General features: G+C 34.1%; 2 protein-coding genes across 2 annotated transcripts; one reads left to right on the top strand and one right to left on the bottom strand.

Moving 5' to 3' along the window:
* Window positions 1-5,542: 5,542 nt before the first annotated feature.
* LOC139884115 (ubiquitin C-terminal hydrolase 13-like) lies at window positions 5,543-6,531 on the bottom strand. The gene is made up of 4 exons (XM_071868186.1): window positions 6,484-6,531; window positions 6,198-6,310; window positions 5,950-6,117; window positions 5,543-5,723 (listed from the first exon to the last, which is right to left on the bottom strand). The coding sequence occupies exons 1-4, from the start codon at window positions 6,529-6,531 to the stop codon at window positions 5,543-5,545; spliced, it is 510 nt and encodes a 169-aa protein (XP_071724287.1).
* Window positions 6,532-7,653: 1,122 nt separating this feature from the next.
* LOC139884114 (uncharacterized) lies at window positions 7,654-8,793 on the top strand. Its single transcript, XM_071868184.1, has 5 exons — window positions 7,654-7,774; window positions 7,911-8,174; window positions 8,247-8,343; window positions 8,471-8,564; window positions 8,632-8,793. The coding sequence occupies exons 1-5, from the start codon at window positions 7,654-7,656 to the stop codon at window positions 8,791-8,793; spliced, it is 738 nt and encodes a 245-aa protein (XP_071724285.1).
* The last annotated feature ends 14,260 nt before the right edge of the window (window positions 8,794-23,053 follow it).

The raw sequence follows: 23,053 nt of genomic DNA, 5'->3' as shown, positions 1-23,053 counted from the left end.
TATGACAGCTAAAAAGTTTTACAAATGATGGATTCATTGCTCGTAGTAGACTGCCAAAATTCTAGCTACTTGCTTCCTGGTCTCAGCCAACTACTCTGAATTCTGAAGTCTAGAGGCCTGATCGGATGGATGACGGAGTAATATTCATCGAATTAGTTCCATCTATCTGTTATAGCCTTTGCTTTAGCTTGTAATTCTCTGTTTTCTTTGCTTTCTTTTTTGCTGCGGCTTGTAATATTGTGTGTCTTTTGTACGAACAATTCTAGACTCTGTCTAGTTGCACCTTTATCAAAAAAGATAAAGAAAATAAAAAGTGCTACACACACTCTCTCATCGAAATCAGGATGTTAAACATTATAGCAAAATAACTTTGATTCATCGCTAGCCACTTTAGAAACTCTATCTAAGGTAATATATATTTACTTCGTTCCTCTAACACATTCTTGTTGATATTATTCTGAGCATACAGGACATACTGAAGAAGTTTTTGAATTGAATTGAATTGAGGCTGCCTTTGGCAACAGAATATTTCATTCGTAATGTGACAGCTCATGTTGTAAATGTTGTTTTGGATTGTTCGAAGAATTCCGCAATCATGAAAGTGATCAAGTGTATGAGCAAAGCTTACTTGAATGTGAAGAAAAATTGAAACAAGTGTCCTTAATGAAGAAGGTACTTGATGTGGTGTTTATGAAGCTTGGTGAAACCTTTGGAAGCTACATAGAGATGTTGGAAGAGCTGAAACCAAGTTGCATTGCCCTCGAAACAGAGAAGTCTGCAGAGAATTCTGTCCGAGGACCTACAGCGCAGAAAAAGTATTGCAGGGACCAAAACAGTTATCTTTTTAACGGTATGTCGGAATGCACTCAAACTTGGAAAGCAGCTGTAAAATGGGATTCTAAACATGTTTGTGAAAGAAAAATGTAGAGAAGAGCTCATATGCAGATTCTAAACATGTTTGAGAACTCAAATGCTTTTTTTTGTGTTTCTTGTTGCAAAATGGGTGTTGTATGCTGCATTTAGGTCCTATATGATGTTTATGAAGTGTTTGGATGGCTGCATTGGAGTTGTGCTTGGTGAGCAAGAAATGCTTTTCCCATCTATATATAACTTGAATGAGAGCACATTTCTATTCCAAAAACTTTAATTTTCTGCACTTTTAGTTTAAATCAAATGAAAGAAAAATTACTTTATCTTTTTATTTTCCTGTATTGAAGAAGATAAGAAAGCGTATTTATTCAAAGTTTTTAAGTTTTTTTCCAGTTTCAAAGTTTGTATTTCCAGTGTTACTGTTCCATTGAAAACTCTGTTTTTTTCGATTATCGGACATTGAACTGTTGCTTCACTTGCGTTGGTTCTATCCATGCCAATTTACCGATCACAAGATTAATTAACATCCAAATACCTAAGGTTCAAGAAGATGTCTTTCAGGAAATAAAAAGCATTTCAATAAAGATTAATTAACATCCAAATACCTAAGGTAGCGGAATAATTTTGTTGTTAAATAAAAACTAAAATCAAAATATGAAGAGAAACCGTGAAAGTTGAAAATTGAAAATACCAAACGGAAACTTAATTAGAATGCACTTTTGTTTAAGACAGTACTTATTCCTAAATGGAGACATTATTTAGACAAACAACGGCTTCAGCTATCTCACAAGAAAATCAGTGGAAGAAGAAAGGGCCACATGTTTTTCCTGGAAACTTGGCTTCAGCTATCTCACAAGACTTTCTTAGCTCACTATAAATGGTATCGCGCATTTGCTTACGAAGAGCCTTCAATTCACACAACGGCTTCTCCGATGCACTAATCTTATCATCGATGGACTTCAATTCTTTGCTCTCACCAGAATTTCGTGCCAACTTAGCCAAATACGCCTTTGCAACTAAGTTTAGATGATCCATCAAAAATTCAACTTTGAACCCAAATTGCAATGCCCCTCTAATAGCATCCCCATCCCCCCACTCCAAGATCACAGATTCATCCAGCTCCTCAAAGCGTGTATTATCCATACTCTTCAATGCACAACACAAAATGACAAAAGCCATCGAGTTCATGTAATGGACCGGAGAGTTTCCTACTCCTATGTCATGATGTCTTGCAAACAGTTCTTTGGCGTAAAACTCAAGACTTTCAGGAACAGTAAAATCACCGATCTCCACGTAGTTATTACTAGATGCAATTTCTTTAAAATCGCTCACCCTGACGGAACAAGGGGCTTTTCGGTCTTTAAGCTTTTCCAACAAAGCCGTAGCCAGTTCCTCAAAACAAATAATATTCTTGGGGACTTGATTGATGAAACTCCTATCATTAGAAAATGTGACCAAAACATCCCCAATAACCTTTAGATCAGGTACAGTCTAACAAATTACACGAGGCTTACGGAGAACAATTAATTCAGCTTCTACCACAAGGGAGTCATTCACGAGATATCCTTTGGTAGCGTCATTAAGATCTTTGAGAGGCATGAACATAGACTATCCCCAAATAATATTTTTTGCAGTGAATGGATTGTTCCCTAAGAAAAAAAATTCAAAAGCAGAGAGAGATAGTATTAGGCAATTACATAACTCACATACAGTGTATATATATACATATATATATATTGAAATAACATAGGTTTTCAATGCATTTCAAGAAGTTCTAGATGAGTGAGAGATGGGGGTAATCGGTCTTCCACATTTAGTTTTCGTTTTATATTTGCTAACGAATGGGAGTCGATATTTAGAAAAGAAAGAAAAATACCTATTACTTTTCTGTATGTTTTGTCGATTTGAATTTGATCGACCACTGCAATGTTGCATTCTGCAAATGTTTTCCACCCATTTGGCAATCTTTCAAAGTCAACACCCCTCAAAAACATTGAAAAGTGGTCATTTGTTCTGCCGTCTCCCTTAGCGTACATAGCCAGCTGCCTAAAACATAGAACAAAAACTAAAAAAAAAATTGCAACAAAATAGATTCAATCAGGAATACCATGGAAAAATGGAATTACCATTTATAACCTCCAAGAGTAACAACATCTGATCTGTACTCGGTGTCATTCAGACTAGAAAAGTTGGGAATCGTCCATGTGAATCTCAGCGACGGTGGATAGGGGTCTTCATCTTCTTGCTGCAAAAGAAATAAAAAACTTCTTAGTTAATTTCATTTGAATTTACTTCAAAAAAAAAAATCATCTGAATTCTACCCTCCCAAGTCCGCTTAGCTAGGAGCCAAACCAACATACTCATGCAGGAGTAAGTGCCTAATCATTGACCCATGCCCTGGTTGGCAGAATAGAATCTTTGATTAACATATTAAGTACCGATATATACACAACAAATTAAATAAGAAAATCAAACCCTATTCATTAGAAAACTTGCGCTCCATATAAATTAATGAAAATCAGTGTATGTATGAATGGATGTAATCAACAAAAAGGTGTATATGAGTGCTAGAGAACTGTAATTTAACATCCTGGTGAGAGAAGCCATGTAAACGAGAAAATTACATCCTGATTCCGTCCATGTTTTCTCGAAAATAACAAACTTGCAAGATCCAGCCATGTAAACGCCATGATACAGAAACAAATATTGCCTGCAACACAAAACAATATATGTAAACTTAAACCCTAGTGGAGAAGTACCTATCTTTACGACAACTGATCAACTAAAAGAAGTCGAAAGCAAGATAAAAGGATTTACCCGATGATGAGACAACAATAAACCTAATTCCTAATTCTAATACATATGGCTTACAGATATAATAATATGATTCCTAATTCTAAACTTCTAGTCACATTCTAACATTTGACTTCCCAAAATACCCTCAACTTCATTCTTAGAAGTCAAATGAGTATTAGGTAGTACTTTAACAAACTTTTTACATCGTTTACTTTTCCTTTTGCAATATTGACAATGGAGTCATTAAACCTTTCAAAGATTACACTCTACACCTTAAGTTTGTCATAATGACTTCATGACTTACTAAAGAAGTTGTTCAAGAATGGAAGCTTTATCATAATGACTTCATGACTATGTTAATCTGGCAATAGAATATTTCATCCGTAATATTCACTCTCAAATTGCCCACTCCAAGAGTTTAAGGATCAAAATGAAAAATAATTAAAGTACAGCAGAATTCGAGTTGGTGACAATCCGGCGTGCTTACGCTCAAATTCTGCTCTACTTTTGATTTTAACAGTTCGATCCCTATACTCTCAAATTGGTCGATATAACACCACTGAAATAATTTATAGTACCGGAACTTGACACTATTCACGGATTCAGAAAGGATGCTCTCCACTTTTTGGATCTCCAAAACTAGCACTACCATTCCTATATATGTAACAGTGATTTGCGACATTTGATGTTTACTTAATCGAGAATGGCATGTTTCTCTTAGTCATGCACGGACCACCTACGGACGCCTGATCGATTATTCTAGCTGACATCGCTGGGAGTCTGTTTCTTAAGGCTAGCTCCCTGTTTTTTTCATATTTTTCTTTCTTTCTTTTCTCTTCCGCCTTTTATTTTAGCATCGAAAGCATAAAATTAAATAATAAAGCCCTTCAAATAATATCATTCAGAATAAATTGCAAGATGACCCGTAATAAGCTTACGATTTAAATAAAGGTGTACTCGACTAGAAGATACCGATCACAAGATTAATTATTGTTCAAATACCTAAGATTGTAGAACATTTTCGTTCAGGAAAATCATTTCAATGAAGACATAGAACACTCTAGGTAGCAGAATAACTTGTTATTATAAAAATAAAATTAAAATACAAAGGGAACCGTAGAAACACCTGGAAACTTAAAATATCAAGGAAAACTTAGAAACATTTTAAATAATTATTAGAGACAATATTTCAGCTTTTAAAAAAACATTCGAAGGTAATACCAATGTGTATAGAAAATCATGATCACATAAAATCAATTGAAGAAAGGGCCACACGTTTTGCCGGGAAACTCGGCTTCTTCTATCTCACAAGACTTCCTTAGCTCAGTAAAAATGCTATCACGCATTTGCTTACGAAGAGCCTTCAATTCACACAACGGCTTCTCTGACACACTAATCTTGTCATCAATGGCCTTCAATTTTTCGTCCTCACAAGAATTTCTTGCCAACTTAGCCAAATATGCTTTTGCGATGGATTTTAGATGATCCATCAAAAATTCAACTTTGAACCCGAATTGCAATGCCCCTCTAATAGCATTCCCCCACTCCAAGATCACAGATTCATCCAGCTCGTCAAAGCATGTATTATCCATACTCTTCAATGCACAACACAAAGCGACAAAAGCCATCGCATTCATGTAATGGACCGGAATGTTTCCTGCTCCTATGTCAGGATGTCTTGCAGACAGTTCTTTGGCATAAAACTCAAGACTTTCAGGAACAGTAAACAAGCCGACGTCCACGTAGTTGTTATTATACGCAATCTCTTGAAAATCGCTCCCTCTGACGAAACAAGGGGCTTTTCGATCTTCAAGCTTTTCCAACAATGCCGTAGCCATTTCATCAAAGCATATAGTATTCTTGGGGCGTTGAAAGATCAAATTCCTATCATTAGAGATGTGACCGAAATGTTCCCAATAACATGAACAGGCTCACAAACTGCACAAGTCTTACGGAGAATAACCAATTCAGCTTCTACCACAAGGGAGTCATTCACGAGATATCCTTTGGTAGCGTCATTAAGATCTTTGAGAGGCATGAACGTAGAGTATCCCCAACTAATATTTTTAGCAGTGAATGGATTGTTCCCTAAGAAAAAAAATTCAAAAGCAGAGAGAGATAGCATTAGGCAATTACATAACTCACGAACAGTCAATATGACAATATATACTACCTCCGTCCCAATATAGATGCAAATTTTTACATGCAATTTGCATTGAAAAATTTGCATCTATTTTGGGATGGAGGGAGTATTACTTTAGAAATGAAACATAAGAAAAATACCTATTTGTTTTCTGTATGTTTTTTCGATTTGAATTTGATCGACTAGAAACGTTGCATTCTGGAAATGTTTTCCACCCATTTGGCAATCTTTCAAAGTCGACACCCCTCAAAAACATTGATAAGTGGTCATTTGTTCTGCTATCTCCCTTAGCATACATAGCCAGCTGCCTATAACATAGAATAAATACTAAGAAATTGCAATAAAATAGCTTTAATTAATCAGGAATACCATGGAAAAATGGAATTACCATTTATAACCTCCAAGAGTAACAACATTTGATCTGTACTCGGTTCTACTCAGACTAGAAAAGTTGGGAATAGTCCATGTGAATTTCAGCGAAGGCGGATCGGCGTCATCTTGCTGCAAAAGAAATAAAAACCTCTTAGTTATCAAAATACAAACTATAATCCTATTCAGTACGAAAAATGGACGAGAATTCAATTCTATTCATTAGAAAAATGTACTAATTCCTTGCACACTCGATATTCGAAGACTGATCGATTTCATCGACGACATTCATGAGTACTAACTACCTGACAACGACGGAAAAGTTCATGCAATCCAGAACAAGTAAAGCTCATGATTAAGAAACCAAATAATAAATATGTCTGGAAACTTTCAATTGAAATCTTATAGACAATAGAGAGACTTTTTTCAATTTGTTCAATTTGTTCCAATTGCAATTCAATTGCAAATTTTATTGTCAAATCAACATCCGACACATGGCGTTTTAATTAGAAATCAAGTTTGTGTTGAATTAGGATTTAAAAACACAATAAAATAATTAAACAAATTATTATGAATAGAAGACAAATCCAATTCTTAATTAATCTCCCTAATCAAATTCAATTCCTAAATTGCAAATTTTATTGTCAAATCAACATCCGACACATGGCGTTTTAATTAGGAATCAAGTTTGTGTTGAATTAGGATTTAAAAACACAATAAAATAATTAAACAAACTATTATGAATAGAAGACAAATCCAATTCTTAATTAATCTCCCTAATCAAATCCAATTCCTAACTATATTAGAATTTGAAAAACACAATAAATAAAATAATTAAACAAACTATTATGAATAGAAGACAAATCCAATTCTTAATTAATCTCCCTAATCAAATCCAATTCCTAACTATATTATTGGATTAAAAAAAATAGAACATATTTTTCATTATTGGATTAAAATAGGACTTTATTCATTATAATTAACCTTAATTTGTATGGTAGGATATACCAATACAATTAATCCATATCCGGATAGATTACTACTACTTAATTAATTATCTCATAACTGTATTCAAATACAAGAATTGTATTGAATACGATCTATAATATTTATCTAGCTATAGTAGTGCAGCTAGCCTTACAATCCTATTCATTTCGATCAATATTAAACTTATTACATATGAATTAGTATTCTTAATCATATGAGATTTTTATATTTTTGTTCCTTTTGTTTTAGGAGTATATATATAGCTATATGCAACATACTAAATTCACATCCGTACGAACAAAAATTTTCGGTACGATTTTCTTTTGCTAAGCTAGATTTGTTTTATTTCAAAAAGAAGATTCGGGTAAGGGTTTTTTTTGCTCATCAATACAACTATCAATATAACATTCTATTGTTGTGTAATCAACGAAATTATATTGAATTAATTATCTTTTCAATCATTTGATTATAGATCGTTTTATTGTAGGATGGCGTCAAAATATTCTCAAATCGATGATGTTTGTCCCGGACGTATTGATTGGAAGATTAAGGCTCGCGTCTTAAATCTTTGGACAATACCAAATTTCCGTAGCCGTATAGGAGATGGAAGTATAGAGATGATTTTGCTTGATGATAAGGTTTTTTTTATCCTTAGAATATTTATGATGTTTAATTTTTAGAATTTTTTGTTTTTTAATGTATCTAATAAATTTGTCTTTTATAAAATATATTTTATTGTGTGTAGCATGGCCGCATTCAAGCAATAATAAAAAAGATCTTCTTGCAACATATAGACAACAAATAAGTGAAGGAGAAGTATATAGCTTCCAAATTTTTTTTTTCTCTGAACCTACCAACAAACTTAAAGCTACTAGAAATCAATACAAATTGTTCTTCTTGAGAAATACCATAGTCGAAAAGATTTCGGATGAAGGGATTTCAAAATTTGCTTTTAATTTTGTGAGCTTTGATTCAATTTTAAATAAGGAGAATGAATCGTTTAGGTTTGGTAAGTTTACTTTTAACTTTTATATTTAATTTTTTTTTTGGTTATAATCGTATAAATCTCTCAAAAATACAGATGTTATTGGGCATGTCGTGGAAAATGAAAAAATAAGGAAAATAGTCAAGCCAGACAAGACAATGAAATTGCTTACCTTTGTTCTAGAGGATTTGGAGTAAGTTTTTTTTTTTTTTTTAATTTTTTTTATCTAAATAATATAAATTTAATTATGTCATTGATCTAATTTTATTTTATTTATTATAATTTTTTATTTAAATGCTTATTTTTCCCCTATGCTCAAGGAAAAAGATGATTAATTGCACTTTGTGGGATGCTTTTGCCGAGAAATTAAATGAAGCTATATTGGATGCTACAACTTTAAAGAAATCAATAATTGTTATTTTTCATTCCTAAAATATACACATATATAAATGAACTTAATTTTTTAAAATTGGTATGGTAGGATACCGATCGAGAAGATAGCGACATGACTCCGAAAACTGACAAATCCAACAAAAGAAAAAGAGCAATGTATATTTCATCTGATGACGGGGATGATACGGGGGGAAAACCAAGCAAAGTCCGCCCCAGATTGGTTAAAGTTAAAGTTGAGAAAGAAGATTAGCATCGATGAACCAAGCAAACAGTTCTAGATTTCGTTAGGATTTTTTTTTTCTAATTAATCTTAAACTTCTAGAAATATTCTCTTTGAATTCAAATTTTAGTTTTCCATTTTTCATTATATATGCACAAATAATTCCCATGACAAAAAAATCCTTATGAAATTTCAATAAACTACTACATAAATTATCTTATTTAAGATTCAATTCAACAAATTATTACTCTAAGTGAAAATCATAAACTTTCAAACGAACTAATCTTATACTACATATATAAAACTGTTTAATTAATTAATGATGTATATTGATAACTAAGTATCCACACATGAGGCGGTACCAAAAATATCTGGGGATATTTTGTGTTCATAAAATATCTAAAGAATAATTAAATTTTACTTATGATTAATAGAGGAATTAAAATAAGTTCTTTAAATTTTGGAGTAGACGACAATTTATATTTTTCTGTACACTTTTTTGATTCAAGTTAAATCGGTATATTAAGGAATAATTTTTTTTTAAATAGTATTATCCAATTCAAGTGTCTCATAATGAAAATTACGAATCTTAAAAAACAATTAGTGATAGCAAATATTATTTGTTTGCCCATCATTTATTATTCATAAGTCATAAATATTTATTCAAAATAGAATATTAATTGAAATAAATACTAGGGCAATACAAGAAAAAATAGCTCAAATATGCATGAATTTCATAAAACGACACTTGAAGTGGACCAAACAAAATTTCATTACGAGATACTTGAAGTGGATCGGAAGGAGTATTATTAATGTTAGTTTGATATGTTTATCAAAATCAATTTGTATTGATAATCGAAATCGCTTTGCATTCATCGATAGCAAAAGCATTGAAAAAAGTAGATCCAACCATTAAAAAATATATATGAATGCATAAGGGCTCATGCCTCAATCAAACGCCTTTAAATATTTTTTTATTTTTTGTACAGAGATGGAACAAGGTTTGGCGGATGTGGAGGTCGTGGAAGCAACGACCACGAAGGGAAAGAGAGTTGCACGCAAAAGAAGTACATCCACCCAAACAGATGTAGGTATGTATCAATCAGTAAGTTTAAGAACTCATGCCTTCATGAACGAATCGGTGTTTTCATCTCAAACACGTATAAATATATATATTTTCATGTACAGAGATGGAACAAGATTTGGTGGATGTGGAGGTCGTGGAAGCAACGACTAGGAAGAGAAAGAGAGTTGCACACAAAAGAAGTGCAACGACAAGAGCCGTTGAACCTGTCAATTTCTAACCAAATAATTTTTTTATTTTATCTTTCAAGTAATACATAATTTTATATTGAAGAAAATTAAAAGATTAAAGGGACTCTTTCAACATAACTGATTGAGGCGAGCTTAAGCAAAACACATCGAACTAGATTATAAGCTGAAATCTCTTAAAAATACAGATGTTATTGGGAATGTCGTGGAGAATGAAAAAATAAGGAAAATAGTCGAGCCACATAAAACAATGAAATTGCTTACCTTTGTTCTAGAGGATTTGGAGTAAGTTTTTTTTTCATCATTATTTATGATATAAAATTAATTATGTCATTGATCTAATTTTGTTTTATTTATTATGGTTTTTTATTTAAATGCTTATTTATTATGGTTTTTTATTTAATTGCACTTTGTGGGATGTTTTTGCCAAGAAATTAAATGAAGCTCATCCGGATAGTCTTATTCAAACATTCGTTTTCGTATTTATATTTTGATGATTATCGAACTTCTAAAATATAAGTTATGGTATGATGGTTATATACAACATCCATTTAAATAGTTTTTGAAGGAAAATGCCCTCCCGTCCAACGGACGGGCCCACTGACTAGTATGTATATAAAGTAGGGACACACTGACGCGGTCTACGTAGTGTATAACGAGTTTCAACACTAGAAACTCAACTAAACTCTCAAACTAGGGTTTTATTATTTCAAAGTTAACCAAACAAAATATAGAAAATTGTTTAAATAGTATCGAAAAGTTGTGGCTATTTTAATCTCGGCCGACTTTTCATGCGCAATTTCAATTCTTCGACCCATCTCGTTTGGGCTTTTGGCTGCCGGCCCCAACAATGCGTTCTACGTTACATACATACAAAACCTAGACAAAAAACGATGTTTGAGCTTAAAGAGAAATTCTTAGGTGCACATGACATAACACATCATCCTTGCACACTCCATTCAAGTCGCGACATGTGTTGTATTTATGTGATGCACTTACCATATCATAATAGACACATCTTAAATTAAAATCACATAAACCACTTATAAAGAATGTGAGACCCATAATATGGTATGTGTATCATTTGTTCTCGAACATAAGAGAAATTATAAATTAAGGCGGCCTAATTGTCCGACTAGGTATTTAAAACTTTTTAGCTGTCATACGGAATTCACCTTATGTGTATATAATTGTAAGTCACAAAGTCATCATGATAAATTTAAGGTGCAGAGAGTAACCTTTAAATGTTTAAAGACTCCATTGTCAATAATGCAAAAGGAAAAAAAAGTAGAAGATGCCAAAAGTTTGTTAAAGTTGTCAATACTCATTTGACTTCTAAGAAAGCGGTTGAGGGTATTTTGGGAAGTGAAACGTTAGAATATAACTTAAATTAGGAATTATATCTGTAGACCAAATGTATTAGAAAACTACTAGTAAATAAATTGGACTCATATATAATTACAAATTAGGTTTTAATAGATTGGAAACATATAGAATTAGGAATTAGGTTTATTGTTGTCCAATCATCGGGTATTTCTCCACTAGGGTTTAAGCTTACATATTGATTTGTGTTTACGGGCTTTGAATATATATGTGGAATGGGGATAGCTGAATCAGCAGCTGGCTTGGGATCCAATGGCTTTTTCACATCTTCAACCTAATTAACAAAGAAAAACCATCAATGTCAAATAATTATATACTCCCTCCGTCTCTTTTTATATGTCACTTTTGACAACTTTTTTTGTCCCTAATTATGTGTCATCTTGCCAAATTTAAGGTAAGAATGACATGTTCTACCCATTCTATCCACCTCCATAATTATGTGCATTTTGCACTTTACATAAACATTAAACAACTTATTTCAACACATAGTTTTTAATTCATTTTTATAGTTAAATTTTATAAGTGAATATATAATATTCATCTACAACATACGTAGAACACGTTCGATTATATTTTTGGACAAAATGAAGAACGTACCCTATAGAAAAAATTGGTAAAAATTTTGAACTTTTTGAACACATTTTGCTTTGTATATGGATCATACATATGCTAAGCTTTATTGAAGTTATATTGGTAAAATTACTACTTCTATCCTAGCTTCCTTAATCTATACAAAAACTCAAAAAGTGACATAAAAGAGACGGAGGGAGTATATATTTAATTTGAAGGTTTACTTGTTGCAGGCATAGTTTGTTTATGTATCATGACGTTTACTTGTTGCGGATTGCTGGATCTTGCAAGTTTGTTATTTTCGACAAATTATGGACGGAATCAGCATGTAATTTTTCTCGTCTGCGTTGCTTCTCTCACAAGGATGTTAAAATTACAGTTAATTAGCACTCCTGTACACCTTTTGATACTTACATTCATTCATACACCTGAATTTCATTGATTTATAATGGAGCGCCAGTTTTCTTATGAATAGGATTTTTGATTCTCGTCTTTTTGTGGTATATGTCGGTGATTAATATCTTTATCAAAGATTCTATATATTCTGCCAACCAAGGTGGCTGAATTGTTAGGCATTTAGTAATCCTGTGTGAGGACGTTTGGCTTGACTTGGAGTGGGTACATTTTTGATGGTATTTACTAAGAAGTTTTATTTTTTATTTTTTTTGCAGCAAGAAGATGATGACTCGAATTCACCGACACTGAAATTCACATGGATAATCCGCAACTTTTCTAATCTGAGTACAACCGACTACAGATCAGATGTTGTTTCTCTTGAAGGTTATAAATGGTAATTTTTTTTATATAAAAAAGAGGAAGAACCTCAGTTACAATGAAAACGAACAATGAAAGAGAGCAGAACAATGAAAAATAACGGAAAAAAACAAAAACATAAGCTGTTACAATGCTTAACTATTAGAGCCGGGAAAATGATTCACTAGTATGCAATCGCTGACTTTGCCAGAACAGGAGTGAGTAGTGACCATAAGACAGCATGCCGATCAATAATGATTGCCAAGGATTACCATGAGAAGCCAAAACAGAGAGCACCGGAACCAAAACGATATTAGAAAGAAAAATGCCATAGACAGATCCAAATATCAGTAACATATCGGCATCAGGGACTTAGAGCAGAGCAACATTCAGCAAGCAGAAAAGGCAAGATTTCCGCATCCAAAAATAACAGCAAGGCAGAGACTGTGAATTGTGTTACTCAGTGAATTTGGTAATTCTACTTTTCCATGGTACTATTCCTGAATGATTGAAGCTATTTTGTTGCAATTTTTTAGTTTTTGTTCTATCTTATAGGCGGCTAGCTATATTACCTAAGGGAGGTAGCAAGACAAAGGACCAGTTGTCGATGTTTTTGATAGTTGTCGACTTTGAAAGAATGCCAAATGACTGGAACACATTTGGAGAGTGCCACGTCTCGGTGGTCAATCAAAATCAAATCGGGAAAACATATCGAAAAAAAATCTGTATTCTTCTACTCAAACTTTTTGTTAATATGTTAGTCAATACTACTAGCTCTCTCAGCTTCTGAATTTTCTCTGAGAGGCAGAAAATCAATTCACTGCAAAATCCAGTTCTTGGGGATGCTTCAAGTTCATGCCACTGAATGATCTTAATGACACTGCCAAAGGATATCTCGTGAATGACACCATTATCCTAGAAGTTGAATTGGTTGTTTTCCGTAAGCCTCGTGTAATTTGTAAGACTGATGAACCATATAATAAGGTTATTGGCGACGTTTTGGTCACATTTTCTAATGATAGGAATTTGTTCAATCAAGGCCCAAGAATGTTATTTGTTTTGAGGAAATGGCTAGGACATTGTTAAACAAGCTTGAAGACCGAAAAGCCCCTTGTTGTGTCAGAGCGAGCGATTTTAAAGAGATTGCGTCCAATAATAACTACGTGGAGGTCGGTTTGTTTACTGTTCCTGAAAGTCTTGAGTTTTATGCCAAAGAACTTTTTGTAGGACGTCCTGACATAGGAACAGGAAACTCTCAGGTCCATTACATGAACGGGATGGCTTTTGTGTTTTGTGTTGTGCGTTGAAGAGTATTGATAATACACGCTTTGATGAGATGGATGAATCTGTGATCCTGAAGTGGGGGATGCTATTAGAGGGGCGTTGCAATTAGGGTTCAAATTTGAATTTTTGATGGATCATCTAAAATCCGTCACAAAAGCGTATTTGGCGAAGTTGGCAAGATATTCTTATGAGAACAAAGAATTGAATGCCATCGATGAAACTATTACTGCGCCAGAGAAGGCATTCAGTGAATTGAAGGCTCTTCAGAGATGATGTATACTGAGCTGAGAAAGACTTAAGAGATAGCCGAAGCCAAGTTTCCAGGAAAAACATGTGGCCCTATTTTCCCACCCAAAATACAAAATACAGAGATTCCAAGGAAGTTGATGAACAAGTGCAATGAGGTCACCCTGAAAGGTATCAAGCAATTCTACGTACGTCGACGTGGAGAAGGAAGAATGGAAGCTCGAGGCATTATCGAGTGTCATCTTGAGATCACTGATCAGTGTCATCTTTGCCAACACAAGTGTTCCTTTTTTCCCTGAGTAATATTTTTCATTCAAGGTTTCTCTTGCTACTTTGATTTTCAAGCTCAAGGTCAAGATTTTTTTTGCTGCATATTTCTTGGGGAATCGACCTATTCCCTGTCCGATCGTGTCGATATAGTTTTGCAAACCTTCCGGCCAGTCAAAGTACCTTGCATCATTTAGAGAATAGATTTTCCCTGTAATTACAGAGCTTTGATCAGTAATTAGTGCAAAATGGCACCGATAATGGATATTAAGTAGGTTTGCTTTTTCCATATTACCTTTGGATTCAGCTGTACAAACAATAGATGTTTTTTTTAAAAATGTAGTAGCTTGTAAAAAAAGTAACAGGTAAGCAGAGAGGAAGTCTATATATATATATATATTAATCTCTTCCAGAAATTACAATAAGTCTGTTCTATTAAGAAATCAAAATTATTGGTTCACTATATATATAAAAAAAAAGGAGTGGGCAAGAAGAGGGAGGAGGGTAAATAGCATTCCACAATTCGTTTTATATTTGCTAACGAGTGGGCAAGACGATTACCCTCCCTCTTCGTATATGTGAAAAATACAATTATCAAACAATAAAACATCGTTTCTAGTGGTTTCTAAACAAGCATGAGATGTCAAAAATCAGGAATCATGATCCCCAATCAGCTTTACAAGAGAAGCTGCATCTACCTCAAAAATACATGCTTGAAACCATGGTGGATTGCGAGCTTGACGCATAATAAGGATAGAGCCTTGGCTTCAGTAAGCAGAATATCGAAATTTCAAGGTTGGAAATATATAACGTTGATTAAAAAAACACATGATGATATAATTATATAATAGTTTTATTTGAGAATCTCAAACTTAATCATATCATAAGCGAACCAATTGTGATTCCCTTCAAAGGAAAAAACTTAATGATTCATGATATTGAAAGTAATGTTTGATATAATGTTGTCTATTATCATATATAGACATCATCTTAGATCATCCAAAGCTAGGCACACGTGTCGCTCAAATTCTATTCTACTTCCGATTTTGATAGTTCGATCCCTGGATTCCAAGTTCCAACAATATCAATTTACAACTAGTCACTCACAATCACTATCACCGAGGTCGAGTTTATAATGGCTTCCAATCCAATCCATTTAAGATACGATTGAAGGCGAAGAGGATGAGTTCCGTGATCCAGTACGTCTTACAGAATTGATTTGGTTCTTTATTCGGCTAGACAAATTTCCTTCCCTATATAAATTAAATTTCGTGTTCAGCCAAACACTTTAGGCTCTCAGTTAGCATCATTAGTCTGTATAATGCATAAATAAATAAATAAAATTAATTAGCTCATACAAAATTAGGGTTGCAGAGAACACTAATGATGGCGGAAACAATGATGGTGATGGTTATCGAATTGATGTGCTGGTCATTATAAATATTTATCGGGATCAATGATCTACCAGAAAAGGTATTCCATTAAAACCTTTTATTCATCGTTTCATTATATTTTTAATTTGTTTTTTCTTCCATCAATATCATGGCTATCTCTTCCTTTAAATCCGCATACTCTTCTTTCTCGATGACATATACAAGATCACTAGGGAAGCATAGGATTGGTGCCATTCACTTTCATTGCATGGAGATCTCCTCACAAGAAGTGGCCTGTTGAAATCTTCCTGAAACCGTTAGCACAGGAAGAGAAGAAACAAAAACTGGAATGAAGCTGTGAACCCAGGAAGAGCAACACAGAAGCTGAAATTGAATCCAGCACAGCTCAGAAAAACGAAATGAAGAAGATGAAGATTAAGAAAACTAAAACACTAAAACAGAATTGTAATCATATCCATTTGTGAAACGATTTGATGCTAAACTTAATTCTAAGTCTTAACGTTGATATCTAAATTGTTTGGGTCCTAGAAAACTAATTTGGGTTACTGGAAATCTAAGGTTTCTCTCACCAATGCAACCAAGCTTTTGAAACTGTAAAAAGAAGAAAAATGGCGATTTCAATTTTTGATTTTCATTTTCTCGCACATCTTACTTGTTTTTCAAATAACAGAAGGATCCTATATATAGAGTCGAACACGCTCGACGTCTCTAATTGAAAAAGTAAAGCAAATTACAGCCTGGATTTTAAGAAAACCAGAAAAGTAAAGTGAAAAACTAAAAGTGGTATTCTCCCACGCTATATCGTCTCTCTTTTCCAATTACAACTGTAATTAACCTCTTGACTTGGTCATAAAGCATATTGGAGTAAAACATCACTGTAAAACAGTAAGAATGGCAAACTGAACTTCGTCTTCTTCCTCGCGAAAAAAGCCATTTTTGTTGACTTTTGGCTTGACTTTTGTTCTGAGCTCAATCATGGCTGAAACTTCTTCTAAACTTCATCTTCCTACTACTAACAACTTCACTGAACTTTAACTTTGAAGAAAACAACAATAAAATTTGAATTTCGCCGTTTACTTGACGGCCAAGCTTTCTCTTAGCTACAGACCCATTTCACGATTGCTTTAGAACTTCAATGTAACCTTCAGTCTCCTTCAATGGAGTATTCTCAACGTTTTTCAGGTTAACAAATACAGCTGCCATGCCTTAGATTAACAATGCTTAATCTCCGTTCCTCAGAAAGTAACTCGAACACACATTACAACTTTCAGACCATCTCAGACCGAATTAAACATACCAACTTCTTCGTTTTATCAAGACGAAGCTACCCATCTAGCTAATTTATTGAATAATGCAGAAATTAACTACTTAGACTGGAAATTAAAGATAGAACCCCTAACCGAATTGGGGCTTTCGATTTAGGGATTTGCGAATCAATTGCTCCAATAGATGTTGTAGACGACACCTTCCTGAGCATTTTGATATATGCCACGATCTCCGACTATGCTCCGGCCGGTCCGCAGATCGTCTGAAATGAGCTCTGCCGAGAAACTTTTTGAAACATCTTCTGAGTCCCCGACTTTTTCAGCAGGTACAGCCAAGACCTCCTATTTTCGACGATGTGCTGTTTCGTCCTTTCTGCAGAAACACTTCTTTCAAGACTGTTCGACCTTCCAATGCACAGTTTTACTTCATTCTTCTTCGAAAACTCTACTAACATCTTGTAGAAGCTTTCCACGATCGAATTGTCAAAGACGGGCTCAGTTACAGTTGACTGTTTCTTCTTCAAGTTTGGTTGCTTTTGCTGGAAGTTATCTACAGCCTTCAATTTCTTCTTCTCCTTTTTCCCAGCTGCAATCTGAGCTTCAATGACCTCAAGCTCCTTGAGATGATCTACTCCAACATGGCCCATTTGGGTTTGGAGATAGCATCCTTGTATGGATGCAGATGGAAAGAAGATGGAATCTACTACCCAATAATGAATCCAACCTTGTATCGAAAGGGACAACTAGTGGGGGATGGCAGGAAAATGTGCCCAAGATGAAAAGCTTCATCTTTCCGCTGACTTAAGAATTCTACACCCAAATCTTTACCTCAAGAACCTTTGGAAGTATCATTCCACTGGAGCTATTGTTTATAGAGTTTGATGAATTGGTTAGTCTTAAAATAAGGCTTCCCAGACTCCAAGTCCTTTGGTCCATGCGAAATCCACAAACCCTTGTTCAAAGAAATCGCCTTCATGCTTCAGGAGTCTATGAGGTCTAAAGAGAATTACACAAGCATGTTTGAGCAGATGCAGAATCAAAATTTGGGGATGCATGGTGAGATGGTTAGCAGTTTGTATGAAATTTTAGGTTTTTGAAATTTGTCAATTGATAAGTAGGGATGTTAATCTCGATGTGAATCCGCTCAGATCATATGGGTCGGATTTTGCTGTTTCTATGAAATTTAAGGTTTTTTCAATTTATCAAAATAAAAATGAACTCTCAATTTGGTTGGTAGTTTCAAAAAAATAAAAACCAAGAGAAACCTAGAAAACAACTTGTTAAAGAGTACTTATTCCTTAATTGAGACATTATTTCAACTCTCTAGGGACCATTCTGGAAGCAAAATGAAAAAACATAAAATATTTGTTCCAACAAACAGATAATATTGAAATGCATGGATGATCTCACAAGAAAGCAGTTGAAGAGAAGACACGCACGGCCAAATGTTTTGCCACATAACTTGCTTAGCTCATTATAATGCTCTCATGCATTTGCTTACAAAGATCCTTCAATTCACACAACGGCTTCTCCAACACACTAATCTTGTCATCAATGGCCTGTAATTCCTTGCTCTCAACAGAATTTCTAGCCAACTAGCCAAATACCGTTTTTTAACTGATTTTAGATGATCCATAAATAATTCAACATTGAACCCAAATTGCAATTCCCTTAGCATCACTCCATTCCAATAATCCAATGCTTCTCATTTTCAACAACTCCAACATTTGCTTCTACAGTTGTAGCTTCAGGGTTTTTTCTCGCTTACCATTTATAACCTCCAACGACAAATAGTTTCGACTAGTGTTTCTTGTATTCAGCCTAGAAAAGTTTTCCATGTCAATCAGATCAAACTAATTAAGAATAAAATAAGAACAAAGAACAGTGGAAATGGATAGCTGATAGTCAATCAAATCCGACTGGGGAACGAGCATCTCCTGATCTCCTCGGCCCCTTGCTGCTGATCAAATTAAAGTGAAAAAGATGACGATACTAACAAAATTCGACCAGAACAAAAAGATTTTCTAGAATTTATACAATTTTAACACATACATACATACATACATATATATCAGAATTTAAACAATTTAACAGTTCAGATCCCTATACTCTATCAGTGAACAATTTAATCCACAAAATCAACTCTCAAATTGGTTGATGTAAAACCCATCAAATATATAGTATCATTCAGTCCCATCCATTCTTCCTCTTGTCCCAGAACCGGATAATAAGCTTACGATTTAATTAAAGGCGTACTTGACTAGAAGATACCGATCACAAGATTAATTAATTATTGTTCAAATACCTAAGATTGTACAACATTTTCGTTCAGGAAAATCACATAGAACACTCTAGTAGAAGAATAAGTAGTTATTATAAAAACTAAAATCAAAATACAAATTAGGGAACCGTAGAAAAACCTAGAAACTTAAAATACCAAGGAAAACTTAGAAACATGCACTTGTTTGAAATTGTACATAATTATTCCTAGATAGAGACATTTATTTCAGCCCTTAAAAAAAACATTAGAAGGTAAAATACTAGTTCCAACAAACAGATACCATAATATAGAAATGCACGATCACATAAAATCAATTGAAGAAAGGGCCACTTGTTTTGCTAGAAAATTCGGCTTCTTCTATCTCACAAGACTTCCTTAGCTCAGAATAAATGCTATCACGCATTTGCTTACAAAGAGCCTTCAATTCACACAACGGCTTCTCGGACGCACTAATCTTGTCATCAATGGCCTTCAATTTTTCATTCTCACCAGAATTTCTTGTCAACTTAGCCAAATACGCTTTTGCGACAGATATTAGATGATCCATCAAAAATTCAAATTTGAACCCACTTTGCAATGCCCCTCGAATAGCATTCCCCCACTCCAAGATCACAGATTCATCCAGCTCGTCAAAGCGTGTATTATCCATACTCTTCAATGCACAACACAAAGCGACCAAAGCCATCGCATTCATGTAATGGACCAGAGAGTTTCCTGCTCCTATGTCAGGATAACTTGCAAACAGTTCTTTGGCGTAAAACTCGAGACTTTCAGGAACAGTAAACAAGCCAACGTCCACGTAGTTATTACTAAATGCAATTTCTTTAAAATCGCTGACCCTGACAGAACAAGGGGCTTTTCGGTCTTTAAGCTTTTCCAACAAAGCCGTAGCCATTTCCTCAAAACAAATAATATTTTTTGGGCCTTGATTGATCAAATTAATATCATTAGAAAATGTGACCAAAACGTCCCCAATAACCTTATTATCAGCTACAATCTTACGAATTACACGAGGCTTACGGAAAATAGCCAATTCATCTTCCACTACAATTGTGTCATTCACGAGATATCCTTTGGTAGCATCATTAAGATCATTGAGAGGCATGAACTTACAGTATCCCAAACCCCAACTAATATTTTTTGCAGTGAATGGATTGTCCCCTAAGAAAAAAAATTCAAAAGCAGAGAGACTATAAGGTAATTATAAAACTCACTTACACTAATCAATATATATATATATATATATTAATTTAGAAAAGAAAGAGAAGAAAAATACCAATATGTCTTCTGTATGTTCTTTCGTTTTGAATTTGATCGACCACCGCAACGTTGCATTCTACAAATGTTTTCCACCAAATTGGCAATCTTTCAACATCGACAACCCTCAAAAACATTGATTAGTGGTCATTTGTGCTGCTGTCTCCCGTAGGGTATATAGCTAGCTGCCTATAACATAGAAGACAAAAACTAAAAAATTGCAACAAAATAGCTTCCATCAGCAATACCATCGGAAAAAGGGAATTACCAATTATAAGCTCCAAGAGTAACAACATCTGATAAATACTTGGTGTCGGTTGTACTCAGACTAGAAAAGTTGGGAATTGTCCATGTGAATTTCAGCGTCGGTGGATCGGCGTCATCTTGCTGCAAAAGAAATAAAACCTCTTGGTTATTAAAATACAAACTTTAAACCTATTCATGAGAAAAAGGAACTAGAATTCAATTATATTCATTAGAAAAGTGTACTAATCCCTTGCACACTCAATATTCGAATACTAATCGATTTCATCGACATTCGTGAATACTAATTACCTGACCACGACGGAACAGTTTAAGCAATCTGGAACAAGTAAACCGCATGATAAAGAAACAAAATAAGAAATATGTCTGTAACAAGTTAACCTTGTTGAAAGGAAATAATGACACAAAACAATGTTTAAGCTTAAACATATATACGTTTAACTGGATATTTTAGCTAGTTAGTTCCTAAACTTTAGGGGAGGAGATTGCAATTCTGTTTAATTTAGGTTTTAATTTCACATTAAAATATTTCAATCCCTAGCTAGTGGAGAAATACATAGCTATACAAAACCTGATCAACTAAGAGAAGACGAAAGCAAGATAAAATTTATTACCAGTATGACTTCGTGACTTCAAATCAGATACACATAAAATATCCTAAAAATAAGATACATATATAAGTTCTTACTGTTTGGTCAATTTTGTATGAAAGCTAAAAGTTTTGAATCGGATTAGACCGACTTAATTTCTCTTCTTTTTGATAATGATGATAAGTCTACTAACATCTCACAAAACATAAACAAGATAAAAAAAGTATTATCTCTTTACACACACTCTCTCTTCTCTGAAATAAGGTTTCTTTGTAAAATAACTTTGATTCATTGCTTTGTCATCTATTAGTCCCATTCACTCTTCCTCTTGTGAGATGAAGTGGCGTACTTGACTAGAAGATACAGATCACAAGATTAATTAACGTCCAAAATACCTAAGGTTCAAGAAGATGTCTTTCAGAAAATAAAGATCATTTCAATAAAGACTTAAAACACACTAGGAGTCTAGGTAGCGGAATAATTTAGTTGTTAAAATAAAAACCAAAATCACAATAAAGTACCAACGGGAAACTTAATTAGAAACATGCACTTTGTTTAAATTAAAACATTATTTAGACCCTTCGAGAACATTCGAAGTTCCAACTTCAAAAACAAATAGAGTATATAGAAACGCAAGACCACACAATAAAATCATTTGGAGAAGAAAGGGCCACATGTTTTGCCTGGAAACTTGGCTTCAGCTATCTTACAAGACTTCCTTAGCTCAGTATAAATGCTCTCGTGCATTTGCTTACGAAGAGCCTTCAATTCACACAACGGCTTCTCCAATGCACTAATCTTGTCATTGATGTCCTTCCATTCTTTGCTCTCACCAGAATTTCTAGCCAACTTAGCCAAATACGCTTTTGCAACGAATTTTAGATGATCCATCAAAAATTCAACATCGAACCCAAATTGCAATGCCCCTCTAATAACATCCCTCCACTCCAAGATCACAGATTCATCCAGCTCCTCAAAGCGTGTATTATCCATACTCTTCAACGCACAACACAAACTGACAAAAGCCATCGCGTTCATGCAATGGACCGGAGAGTTTCCTTCTCCTATGTCATGATGTCTTGCAAACAGTTCTTTGGCGTAAAACTCAAGACTTTCAGGAACAGTAAACAACCCGATGTCCACATAGTTATTACTAGATGCAATTTCTTTAAAATCGCTCACCCTGATGGAACAAGGGGCTTTTTGGTCTTCAAGCTTTTCCAACAACACTGTAGCCATTTCATCAAAGCAAATAGTTGTCTTGGGGCCTTGATTGATCAAATTCCTATCATTAGAAGATGTGACCAAAATGTGCCCAATAACATGAACAGGCTTACGGAGAACAACCAATTCAGCTTCTACTACAATGGAGTCATTCACGAGATATCCTTTGGTAGCGTCATTAAGATCATTAAGAGGCATGAATCTAGAGTGTCCCCAATCATTAGTTTTTTTAGTGAATAG

Source organism: Rutidosis leptorrhynchoides, unplaced genomic scaffold, assembly GCF_046630445.1.
Source record: "Rutidosis leptorrhynchoides isolate AG116_Rl617_1_P2 unplaced genomic scaffold, CSIRO_AGI_Rlap_v1 contig501, whole genome shotgun sequence".
NCBI classification, from domain to species: Eukaryota; Viridiplantae; Streptophyta; class Magnoliopsida; order Asterales; family Asteraceae; genus Rutidosis; species Rutidosis leptorrhynchoides.
The sequence above is the reverse complement of the archived record's forward strand: the minus strand, read 5'-3'. Positions and strand labels throughout refer to the sequence as shown.